Source organism: Galleria mellonella, unplaced genomic scaffold (genome assembly GCF_026898425.1).
Source record: "Galleria mellonella isolate WM207_F2 unplaced genomic scaffold, CSIRO_AGI_GalMel_v1 utg40, whole genome shotgun sequence".
In the NCBI taxonomy this organism is placed as follows: Eukaryota; Metazoa; Arthropoda; class Insecta; order Lepidoptera; family Pyralidae; genus Galleria; species Galleria mellonella.
The window spans coordinates 4,940,992-4,954,146 of NW_026442094.1; the positions used below are offsets into that span (position 1 = coordinate 4,940,992).

The 13,155-nt window shown below is 35.8% G+C and overlaps 2 protein-coding genes across 2 annotated transcripts in view; one reads left to right on the top strand and one right to left on the bottom strand.

The window, feature by feature from the left end:
- The window catches only part of LOC113520385 (tRNA (adenine(58)-N(1))-methyltransferase catalytic subunit TRMT61A), a 91,953-nt gene extending 83,765 nt beyond the window's left edge, over positions 1 to 8,188 (top strand). The window contains exons 6-7 of the mRNA XM_026905712.3: positions 7,462 to 7,591; positions 8,064 to 8,188. Coding sequence (XP_026761513.2) covers positions 7,462 to 7,591; positions 8,064 to 8,155 — 222 coding nt within the window. The 3' untranslated portion in view covers positions 8,156 to 8,188. The remainder of the gene's footprint in view (positions 1 to 7,461; positions 7,592 to 8,063) is intronic.
- Positions 8,189 to 8,327: 139 nt separating this feature from the next.
- LOC113520267 (HEAT repeat-containing protein 5B) overlaps positions 8,328 to 13,155 on the bottom strand; it is a 39,130-nt gene continuing 34,302 nt past the window's right edge. Inside the window, exon 40 of the mRNA XM_052898199.1 lies at positions 8,328 to 12,726. Coding sequence (XP_052754159.1) covers positions 12,547 to 12,726 — 180 coding nt within the window. The 3' untranslated portion in view covers positions 8,328 to 12,546. The remainder of the gene's footprint in view (positions 12,727 to 13,155) is intronic.

Here is a 13,155-nt window from a genome sequence, read left to right on the forward strand (position 1 = left end):
CTATAATTATTTTAAGTGTCAATAAATAATAAAGTTTGCCGCGCGCGCCGCTGAGTGCTCCCCCGTCTCTGTTATCTCCATTCTTAATGCGTCTCTCTGCTGGCCACCATGTTTTTTTATTTTTTATTTCCTTTTTTTATTATATGTCAACCGAAGAGGCTAAATTCTGTGTTGACAGCATGAAGGTTTTATGTTTTAATCGCGGCTTTATGCCCGTTTAATCGACATTAGAGTCTCGTTTATATTTTGGTGTTATAAAAAAACTTATCTATTTTATGTCCTCCCGCGTAGGTAAAGTTAATCTACGTGAACGTCTTTAATTTATTCAATCTTAAATGTTTTAAGTGTAAACGTTAGTCAGGGTTGCCAAATGCGAATTAAGATTTTTAGCCAAACGTGAAATATTTTTTGTCCAAATCGATACGATTTCCAAGACTTTTACCCTTTCTTAAAGATAGTTTTTCACTACGTTTACCCATGTGCAAAATTAACGACAAAAAAAAACGATCGTACCTTTCATTACTACTTTTCTTAATTCATAAATTTTACTTTAGCTTAATTCATAAATTTTGCTCACTTCTATAAACTTTACAACTATTAAAATTATTACCCAAAATAAAAAAATGACCCAAATTTCTTCAAGCCCATTTCACTATTCTCAAAAAATTCTCCAACATAAAATTTTTACCCCAAATTATTAAAAAAATATCCCATCTGGCAACGCTGGTATTGGTATAATGGCTGTGTGTCGCCGACCTGTTTACTGTTGTATGTAGCACATTTTAAGGCAAATTTATCCGCAGATTCGCGATGCTTGAATTTTATTGAGAGTATCAGATTAGTTTGTGGGAGGCATTCTACCACTGAACACCTGACATTTAGGGTCATTACACTAGGATATTCTATATAGATACCGCTTTATACTTTAACTACTAAGTGTAATGTAATATTTTAAATTGACAATACAAGTAAGTTAGTGTTGGAAACGGCAGCCTGTATACACGGTCTTTGTTATCAGATAATATATCAGTCGATGTGACTGTTTATTCTTAAATAATTGGTTTTTAACTAAAGTGCCCTGTCATCTGTCCATCGAAGCTAGCTCTCAAATTATGTAGAGTGAATTTGAAATCAGTCCAAGAGAGGACTTTGTACAAAAATCTGTATGGAAGCCCATGCACGCGCAGATAGTGCTGGTGATAAAAAAAATTAGTCCATTTTTCATAATCAGCACCGAGGCGCCTGCACTTGCGTGGCTATATTTTAACTTATAGCGTGGGATATGGCACTGTATTGAATTAACAATTGAAAAAATGAAATTACAGTGTACGGAATCATAACACTATAGTCCTAAGAAATGAAATATTTTTTGTAATTTATCAGTGCATTTTATTGTTTTTAAAAATAAAAATTCTTATTATAGTAATCAAATACTAATTTTGCGACGAATAAATTAGCTTTTTGTGAAGCAAAATATACTAGTTACGAATCGACTTCTTTTTTTAAATACATATCTAATTTGTGACTAAGTTTTTCTGTGACGATGCCAAGGTCAGATGGTGAAGTTCAAGCTGCGGTTAGTAGACACCATCGCTGGGACTAAATTAGTGTAATCTTCGCCACAACTCTGTCAAGGTTGAAATATGTACATCTAATATTTGTGCCCATTTGCACTGATCACACAGTGAGCAGTTAAATTGCGCAGGAGTGATGTTCACGGCCCATTTTATTGCTTAAAATAAATAACTTGCGATCTTTACTACTTCACCGCCAATTTATATGCCAATTATTGTACACGTGGTTAATATGAGTTGTAAACTTCCGATTCTAAGATGATGTTTATCAAAAAATACACTCAATTTGCTAATCATCAATTATAGTATACATTACATATATGTATTTATCTACAACTAATAACTTTACAACTACTTTCATATTTTGCTATTAAATGTTTCAAATACTCTTTTGCCGTCAAAATCAAAATTTTCTGTGACAACTCAATAAATATATTATTAAGTACATAATTAACATTTTAACTTCTAGGCAGAGCACTCTTTAATTACTCAGTTGGAAATATTGAATTTACTTCAATTTTTTTTGATAAATGCGACGTTGCAACACTTCGTCAAGCTAAAAAATCTCACTTTTTAACTTTTGAATTAAAATAGGAGATAAAAAAATGTGAAATTCCCTGTTCTTTGTCTGTACCATTTATTTGTAATATTAGTAAGGATAAATATAAAGTAGAATAGTAAAGTGTAAAGCCAACTCGCTCTCTATATCTGGAACATTTGCCGAAGAAAGTCCATTTCTGCATTCTTTCCCAAGTACACATCAACAGGTGCAAATCACCATTCTATCAAGTCGGCAATCTCGCCAAATGAGAGGAGACATCTGTGAACGCCACTCTGTCATTACTAGAGGCGCCACGCCGACAGCGACACCTGTGGATAAACACTAATTGTCTATTATTATGCAGATGGCTTCCTATTGCAAGACTGTTCCCGAAGCGCCGTCGAATTGCATCAACTTATTATTACTACATCAACATTTGTGCCAATTCCTCTTTATATCTTATATAAAAATCTCGTGTTTCAGTGTCTGTTCTCGTGAATATCTGTGTCAACCGATATTTTCTAAAATTTGGAAAATGTGTATTAATAATTGGTCCCATAGAATATTTATCAAATTCGGTTCAGTCGATTGATCTTTAGATCAAAGTAACAGACTAAGAATCCCATTGCTAGCAATATACCTAACCAGGTCGACCTCCTCGCAGTACCCCCTGGAAACTATCATGGTTAATTCCTGATGAATTCATCATGATGGGCTAACTGGCCTGTTTTCATTCTTATCAATCACCCTTCACTGGTGCTCCGCCAGCGTATCCCGTTAGCGCAGGCGGGGTTACCATACCATTTTCACCCATAAAAAAAAGACATATTAACCGCCATGCGTCCACCGCCAAATATAGGCCTTGATAGACTGTCTCAAGGAACTGGGCCATTCCTTATGATAGTTTACGAGTGAAGGGTTTTTGCCAGTAGTTGTCATGCTTGGCAGGCAGTTTGGCAAGTTTGGTTTGAAATTTGATTACGCTTTAAGACGGACGCTGCTGCCCTTCCCTCGACCATTATGCGCCTCGTATGACACCCACGGGAATGGAAGGGGTGATTTATTCTATTACAGGGCCACGTGACAATAGGTATTTAATTTGATACATTTAATGCTACGATTGGTACATATTAATTTGTTGAACATCATTGACCAAAAGGGAAAGGATCCTATTTTCGTAATTCATAATCTCAAAGGCACGCACACTAAAGGTTTCGTTTATGCACTAATAAATAATGCACTTATTGGCTACCGAGCGCAACGCACTTATTTCTTTTAATGACATGGCCCTTTATCACTGACATGAAAGGATAATAATCCTTTAAATGTAACATGCACTCCCAAATTGACGTGAGTCATCTTGCGGCAACATTCGGCATTACGAGTATATGGCTATATAATAATGTGTGCCTTATGAGGAAGCCAGAAGTTTTTTTTTATTTAACTTAGAATGGCAAACATGCTGACGATCCATCTCATGGAAAGTGGTAACCGTCGCCTATAGACATGAGCAGTACTATGAACATAACAGAGTATAATGTTTCGCCCATGATACCCCCCATGCGTTGCCATTCCTGTGGACTCAGATGTTATTCCTCTGTACCCAGTAAATTCACGCCATATCCCACCCTTCAAACCGAAACACAGCCATGCAAACACAGTTGCTTCACGGTTGAAACACGAATGGGACAGAGGTACCCAAGCAATCGACTTTTGTACAAAGTCTCCCTCTGGTAAAGGATCTGGAAAGGCCCGAAGTAATTCAGCGAACTACAAAAAACTATAGTTGGAGGTATGACAATACTAGTTGTTACCAGCGGCGTTGCCCGGGTGCATCAGTATATAAAATAATATTCATATAAATACCAATATCTTGCAATAATCATGTATTTTCAGTTTCATATCATCATTATTAGATCAGCCTTTAACTATCCACTGCTGAACATAAGCCTCCCCCTAAGGGGGTTTTATGAATAGTTGGCACGCGTGGCAGGCGGATTGACATCCGCAGTTAGGTGTTAGAGATGTTTTAAAAGGGACGCTGCTGTCCATCCCTCGCTCTCCCTTAGTCGCCTCTTAAGACACCCACGTAAAGGAAGAGGGTGGCCTGTCCTATGCTCGGACCACGCGGGAATAAAAACATAGCCTTATATAATGTTTAAAACAAACCATGTGCGCAGGCAACAAATTATTTACTTGGCATATCAACTGTTCTCTCTACTATCAAGTGCTGTCAGTAGTGAAGGTTTCTTGTCAAACCCCTAATATAATAATATATAAAATATCCTGTGTTACATGAGTTACGATATAACCTACCCGTGTACCAAATTTCACTCAAATATGTTCAGTTATTTAAGCAACAAACATCTTTATAATCTTTTACACATAATAGCAGTAAGTTCTATAGAAGAACGAAACTGACAGTTACACTCCGAAATATTAGCAACTTAGAAGTGACAATGGGTCGGATGGACTTCATATAATGTGCTGTTACGCCGATATTCATTGCCATTCCTGAGGACTAAAATATTATTCCCTCCTTATTGTAATATGACTATATTTTGAAAGGAGGAAAAATATGAATTAGGATATACTATGCCTATGCAATTTCCAGTCGCGCTTAGCCACTTCTTAGTTACCAGTTACACGTTTGTAAGCAATTATCATATTTAATCGCCTCAATACAATAATTGTTTAATAGAGAAGCTCATGGCGTTCCCATAGATAAAACCAAGTAGATAGGTATCGAGTATTTGAGATGGGTTCATCTGAAGGACGCGACGTCTCAAACCCGAGCCGTGACATCGATAATTGCGCTCCGCGCCCTGACCCCCTTGAAGTACAGTCACAAACGTTCGCATTGAAAACTTATTAAATCTATTTAAACCATCAGGGGAAGGTATTCGTTAGTAAAAAGGACGTTAATACTATTGCTAGCAGCTTTTTAGGTCGATCTTTACTTCTTTCCCTTGTAAAAACGATCGTGATTATTACCATCAGCTGAAACGAATGTTTCATTTTCATCTAGTAAAACAATCAAAACATGTCGACGTAACAAAGTCACAAAGTCTTTTTTTAACAGTTCGTGACTGCCATTTTTTTTGTTTTTTGCTGCCGTCAGTTAATATGAATCCAATGATAGCTGACACCCTATTTATAAAAATACATTTAGACAAATACATTGCGTAATACATACAGCTGAAGAACATAACACACCTTTCTTCAGCACTCAAACAAACATTGCAATCGATACTGTAATTATAGACAGACCTGCTGACGTGAAAATAGATTAAATGCCATTGACATTTATTTCTTATTACTTACAGTAATAACCGTCTCCTATAGATACAAACAGTTTGTACAAAGTCTCCCTCTGGTACCCAAACATAGAGAAGCTAATGTCTTAACGCCTGTAGAGCTAAATAGTGCAAAAACTAAAACGGCAAAACGTTTTTGTTCGCGACTGTCCCGTACCATCAAGCACGTATTTTGTCTGCAGGTGCCTAATGGTACATCTCATAATTCTCGTCTGTTGATATTGCGTGTGCGCAAGTGATGAGGTGACGTCACCCATTTAACGTCTAATGAGGACCACTTAATAATAAGACAATTTTCGACCTTGCGGTTTACTAAACTGACAAACGAACACACTGACAGATGATTAGTCTTCATGTTTGTTATTAAAAAGGAACCTTACTTATCTCATGAATACTTAATGCGAATTCCATTAAACTTACTAATAAATAAAGTTTTTTTTTATACCTACGTCTTGAAATGGCAAACAAGCTGACGGCCGACCTGATTCTAAGCAGTATTCATCATCTAATGACATAAATAGCACCATGAACCTCACCGATTAAGATTTAGAAAGTAACTAAGAACCCGAGAATTACGATATTACGCTTACAAATCTTTACCAGAGGGAGACTTTGTACAAAAGTCGATTGCTTGGGTATCTCTGTCCCATTCGTGTTTCAACCGTGAAGCAGTTGTGTTTGCATGGCTGTGTTTCAATTTGAAGGGTGGGACATGGCGTGAATTTACTGGGTACAGAGGAATAACACCTGAATCCTCAGGAATGGCACCGCATGGGGGGCATCATGGGCGAAACAGTATACTCTGTTATGTCCATGGTACTGCTCATCTCTATAGGCGACGGTTACCACTTTCCATCAGGTGGGCCGTCAGCTTGTTTGCCATTCTAAGTTGTTTAAAAAAAATCTTGTCATTTCATTATCATATAGAGCTAAACTATCCAAAAATGATTCATGTGGTATAGACATCTAAGTAATATGGACATTTTCTGCATCACTATCTCCATATCGTTTTATTTGAGCCCGATTGAATATCTTTCATACCTGGGGGTATTGTAAGGGGCGAACTAAGGGTACTTTATGGTCGAGGGATAGGCAGCAGCGTCCCTCTTAAAACATCGAAAAAGCCTAACTGCAGTTGCCAAACCACCTCTCAATTGTGGCAACTACTCGCAAAATGCCCCTTATGGAGGAGGCCTATGTTCAGCACTGGATAGTTAACGGCTGATATAACGATGACGATGTAATTGAATAAATAAATATTATTTGAAGTTCAAGCATCCAAACATCCTTACAAACTATTACATATATATATAAGCATGTTTATAATTGCACTCGAAAAAAAAGATATAGCGATTAGTTTGGTACTAGTAGCAAGGATGGTTTATCTCTAAAAAAAGATCTCTTCCAGCCAACCCAATGTAATGAGAGTGAATATGATTATATTATATAAATATGCTCACCTTTATATAGTACGTTTACCAGAGGAAGACCTTGTACAAAAGTCGTTTGCTTGGGCACCTCTGTCCCATTCGTGTTTCTACCGTGAAGCAGTTGCGTTTGCATGGCTGTGTTTCGGTGTGAATGGTGGGATATGGCGTGAATTTACTGGGTACAGAGGAATAACACCTGAGTCCTCAGGATTGGCAACACATGGGGAGTATCATGGGCAAAACAGTATACTCTGTTATCTCCATGGTACTGCTCATGTCTATAGGCGACGGTTACCACTTTCCATCAGGTGGGCCGTCAGCTTATTTGCCATTCAAGTTGCATAAAAAAATACGTAGCACGTTATACGAAGTCTGCTCACAGCTGTTTGTAAACTGTTGGCGTTATGATAAATGTAGTCACTCTCAACGTCTATTTATTTCTCCTTTTCTTTCTCTAAACTACACGACTGATTGTAATACAAGTTTCACTGCCATTTCCATAATTTATTTAGAAAATTTCTATGTCCAATCGCAACCATGCGAAGCTGGGGCGGATTGCTAGTGTATAAATATATAAGACGTTTCTATTTTTTTTACAGAGCTCCGAAAGTCCCGTGGAGGAGAAGCCAAGCAGCGAGACTAGTTATGTGGTGGGCGCGTGGCCGACCAGCACCCCAGGGCACACCGGCTACCTTACCGTCGCCACATTACCCCCCGTGTTCGCCAGAAGTAAGCTTGGATCCATTTGGAATCTTCGTTACACGTATTTGTTTATTACAACTTTTGAGAAGTTTCTTTATCTCATTTTATAACCGATTTTAAAAAAGAGGTTATCAATTCGAATGTAGATATGGTTTTATGTAAGCGATATCGTTACCAATTCTAAACAGTCCCTTGCTGAACATAGGTTTCCCCCTAGGGAGTGCTGCCGGTAGCTTTTTAATAATATCGTTTATTCCCGTACCCAAATGAGTAAAACATGCTTTTCTCAATTGATTTTGTTTTTTTTTTAAACAAAACATGATAATTCGGGCAAACCGTGATACCTCATGGAATGTCCAGGTCGGGATTTCCTTGACAAAAAACTCATCTATATTAAACGCCCAGATTACATTACCAAATTATCATGTCCTTTAGTAGTTTGAATGATTTTTATTGCCTATTATTAATATAGTATTATTGATTGACTTTTATTTTTCAGAAAAAACACAAGAAACAGAACAAAATAATCAATGTGCAGATATCGATCCGTCTGGAAACGGAAGCGCAATGGCTGTTGAAGAAACTGGATAATAATTTATTATCTAATAAAAAAATTATAAAATTTTACTGTGTTTTTATATTTCCTTCTATGTCCCTAGCGGTACACCTGATATAAATTGTTAACCACTACATATAAAGACTGTAAAATACATGCCATTCTTAAAGACCGTTCAGGGATTTAGAGAATAATAAAACAAAAATATTAATTAGTTCTTTTAAATTTATTAATAATCAAATACAAGATTGTGTTACAACTTATATAATAAAAATAAACACTAAAATAAAATAAGGTCGACATAAGTATTTTTAATCCTAAAGCAAATTCATTTCTTATTTTCATTGTTTAACGTAATATCATAAAACTGAAGTTAATATTAATAAAAGATACTTTCATTATTCAGTCAGATAAATACTTCTTTTTATATCTATACACAACAACAACTACTTCATCACGTAATTTTTTATATACTAGTCGTATCATTATGTCTTATAAAAGAATTGAGTCGATCATTTAGATAAAATATGATAATTTATTTGAATTCTGTCGACATTTCTACCAATTAGTCTACTCTCGAATCCAACATCGATATCAATCCAATGTATTGCCAATGACAATTTTATACTACACTCATTAGAGACTGCAAAATGTCTCAATTTCAATACTGATAAATCAGTATTGAAATTGAGACATTTTGGAACTTATTTGAAGAGTAACTCTACTGATGACACCGACTGTAATCTGGAATAGACTAGACATAGTAAAGGTGGTCGAAACATCGAGATAATACAAGTAAATTGTCATAGTCTACCTAAATAATAGCCTTAATTCCGGTTTCTTATGAAACATGCAGCGAGAAAGTCTAATAGTTAATATAAGTAGTATTCCTCGCTTTTATTTGAAATAGTTAATTGACAACGGAAAACAGTAAAAAATAACTTATTATGTATCAGTAATAAAAAAAATGTTAAGGAATAATTGTTAAGGCCCACGCAAACAGACGCCATAGGAATCCATAAACGTGCTGAACTAGTACATGGGGGCTCCCGTAAAAGGCCATGCGGCTCGGTATAGTCTTGTTTCAAGTTTTCCTTGCCTTGCAATGATGTATTATTTTTTTAATGGAATGATAACTCCGCCTGCGCTATCAATATACACTGGCAGGACACCATTGAAAGACATAAGGATGAAAACAAGTTAGTTAGCCCATCGTGATAAATTCAATAAAAATTAACCACAACGGTAAATATTATATATAAAATGAGTCGTGCTGCTGAATCTGCCTGTGGATATGGTGGCTTTAGTTGTTAAGCATTTAATAATAGTTGTAAGCTATATACATATATTTCTCCGTACTTATTGTTATACATGTATCAATATATGCTGTGTTTGCCTATAAAAAATTGTTACACTTAGTTCTGAGCTCCATAATTGTATATATATTTACATTTTTTTTTGTGGAAACAATTGTTGGTGAACCTAAATAAATAAATAAAATATCCATATCGCCATATCGCCACATTTAAAACCAAAAACACTGCCATGAAAGTACAGCTACATTACGCCAGAAACACGAGAAGACTTACAGTCTCCCTCTAGAGAGTCCAAGTCTTTTACGTAGGCCTTAACGTTATGAAAGTATATAAAGATGCACATAAATTATATACGAAATAATAACATTACACATATTACGAAACCAAGAATTATTTTTAAATTGCTAAATTAATTCAAAATGCATGAGATTTCAGAATGTTTTGGAAGTACAAGGCAGTATAGTAATAATTTATTTATTAATTATAACTGTATAAAATTTGGCTAACTGATTTAATACCACATATCTATGCGCTTTCCCTATCACAGTATGTAATGTATACTTTTATATATTTATTAATACGTATATTATTAGATATATTCTAGTCAAACTATAAAAATATAAACAGTATAGATATTTCGATAGTCACAATTTCTTTTCTAGTACACCGATTAAAACACGTAGGTACATATCGACGGTTAACCACCAATATCTCCTAACATCTATAAAATAGCAGCTTTTACCCGTGACTTCATCCGAGTAATCGAAATATGTTTACTGACTGAGTTAAAAAAGTAAGTAGCCTCCATGGCATATAATAAGTGTATATCAAATTTCACAGTGATTAGTTAAGCTGTTAGAGTGGTGTAAGGTAACAAACAAACAAAGTCATTTTAACATTTTTTTTTATACAACTTAGAATGGCAAACAAGCTGACGGCCCACCTGATGGAAAGTGATAACCGTCGCCTATTGACATGAGCAGTACCATGGAAACAACAGAGTATACTGCCTCGCTCATGATACCCCCCATGCGTTGCCATTCCTGAGGACTCAGGTGTTATTCCTCTGTACCCAGTAAATTCACGCCATATCCCACCCTTCAAACCGAAACACAGCCATGCAAACACAACTGCTTCACGGCTGAAACACGAATGGGACAGAGGTACCCAAGCAATCGACTTTTGTACAAAGTCTCCCAATCGAATGTGATTGGGAGACTTTGTACAAATTAATAATATTAGTAAGAATTTGCATGTAGACATATTTTCTAATTTAATTATTTATTCTTCATTGCACTACTTGAAGAATAATACAAAACAGTATACATATTTACGCGGTCTTATCGCTTAAGCAATCTCTTCCAGACAACCTTTAATTTACCTATCTCCTTTTCTATGTTACATAGAGAAATTATTTTCATAACAAAGTATTCAGAATTTATATAAAAACCATTTAATTGACTATACATTTTATTGGTATTTTGTATAAAATCAGAATTAGTATTTTATCTGTGACACTTGAAGAATTCTGTCCATGTTTGTTAGCAGTTATTGGCATTAACCGTCAATATTGTTTACAAACTACATTATCTTAAAAGGAACGTGTTCATTGTTAATAGCTTACCTTCTAATTCAGAAATTCAATATAGCCAAAGTAAAGTTGCAATGTATCTAAAAGTTTTAGTATTGTTAACGTTTAGTCGCTTTGAACATATTATTTTGACTAGTAATACATGATTGCAACAAGCTATCAATCGATATCGATAAATTTGAGTACAATTTCATATCTATGGTACAGATTCAATTTCTGGGTGAAAACCGGATTAATTGAATAATCGATTATTAGACAACACTAATGCGTACATGAATATACAGAAATACTAAATATTTAAGATCCTTTGAAGGGTATTCTACCCTAGAAACTAGAGAAGCTGAACACTGTCACCAAGAAACATAAGCAAAAAAAAATACGAAAAAATATGAACCTCTCATACCTACAAACTTTGCGTGATTGAATCCGAAATGAGGGTATCCACAAAAAACTAGTGACCGATATACGCCGAAAGATAAGTAAGCAATAGACTGATCACATAACTCGAAGAACCGATAACTGATGAGGAAGAAAGGTTCTTGAATGGAGACCCCATACAGGCAAACAGTGTATAACTACTCTCCGTTAGATGGAGTGACGATATCAAAAATTTGGCAAAGAGTCAATGGATGCAGGTGGCTTAGAGCCATTCTTTATGGCAGTCTATGGGGGAGGTGTATGTTTAATAATAGATAAAAAAAACAGCTGATATGATGATACCTACTAACTTGGCCCACTCAGCTGTTGAGTTAGTATGGTAGACACACACTTTTTTGTCGATTTTAAACTTTTGATTCACAAAATGTCCAAATATATTCCATAACATGTGATCTACCCATATCTTCTTATCTTACGCTCTTGTACATAAAAACGTCAAATGTATTAGACGTTCTCTCTTTCTTTTATGCTACATTCCCAATTAGAAGGAAAGTGACAAAACAGTTCAATAGTTAAAATAGGTTTGTAGTGGTTTTGAGTATTTATGAATAAGGGTTAATTTTTCGTGTCGCTAATGATTACAATTTTACCCTGTATATTCATGTACGTCATTTGTTATACTCGTACTACAAATTGCGCTTACTTTAAAATATAGATGGCGCTGCATGATATGTCCATTTTTATTTTAAAAAGCTCTGGTGGAATTCATCTTTATAGATCAGAATCCTTGTACTACTTCCACAGGTTAATTACTAAATAAATAATTTAAATGACTCGTACATTACCTGACAATTTTCTCCGTATCAAGGCATTATAAACTCTTGGAAGATCAATGACCGTAGTACAAGGGTTATTTATTGAAATGAATTCCAAATTCTACCAAATGTCAACAACCTCCAACATCAAGTCTTGGCAGTTTACTTATCGGCGTATTTAAGATTACTTTCCAGAGAGGGGAAGGAAGGTCAGGCCCTAAAAACCGCTATGTACTTGAGACATGTCTTTGCGCATAACTGAATGTTCCGTTCATACCCTGGCGTGGACACAACCCTCCCTGGCCCCTTTAAATACGCCTATGAGTTTACCTAAAGTCACTGAAGTCCGTCTTGAGTTGTATGGTGGGTTTAGCGGGCTTGGCGTCGAACAGCGGCCGCTGTTGCTGCGGCTGGCGCGCGGCGCGGCTGCTCGCTTGGTTCGCTTTCACCGCGCTCTCCAGTTTTGTGCGTAAATCCGACGACTGTTGCATCATGTCTTTGAACTCCTGCAATTTAATTTTTTTGGCATAAGAACATGATATATTTTTAATGGATGATAATGAAAAGGAAACCCTGTCTACGTTATCGGTATATACTGGCGGAACACCATTGAGAGACGGTTGGTGATGATAAAGCAGGTCAGTTAGCATATAGTGACAAATTCAATAAAAAAAAAATCAATCACGATGGTTTTCAGGGAGAACCGCGAGGAGGTCGACCTGATGGGGTATAATGGTAGCAATGGGTATAAAAACAGCGTCTAATCCCTATTACTAGCAATCCTTTTCCCCTAGAACGTGATATTAGAGCCAGAACGGAATGAAATTTAATATAGATAGACTTTTTTAAAATTATAAGATTGCTTTCTGTCAAAATTTATTATGTTACACTCTTCCTATCGTTGTCATGTTTTCCATGTAAAAACAATGTTTTTT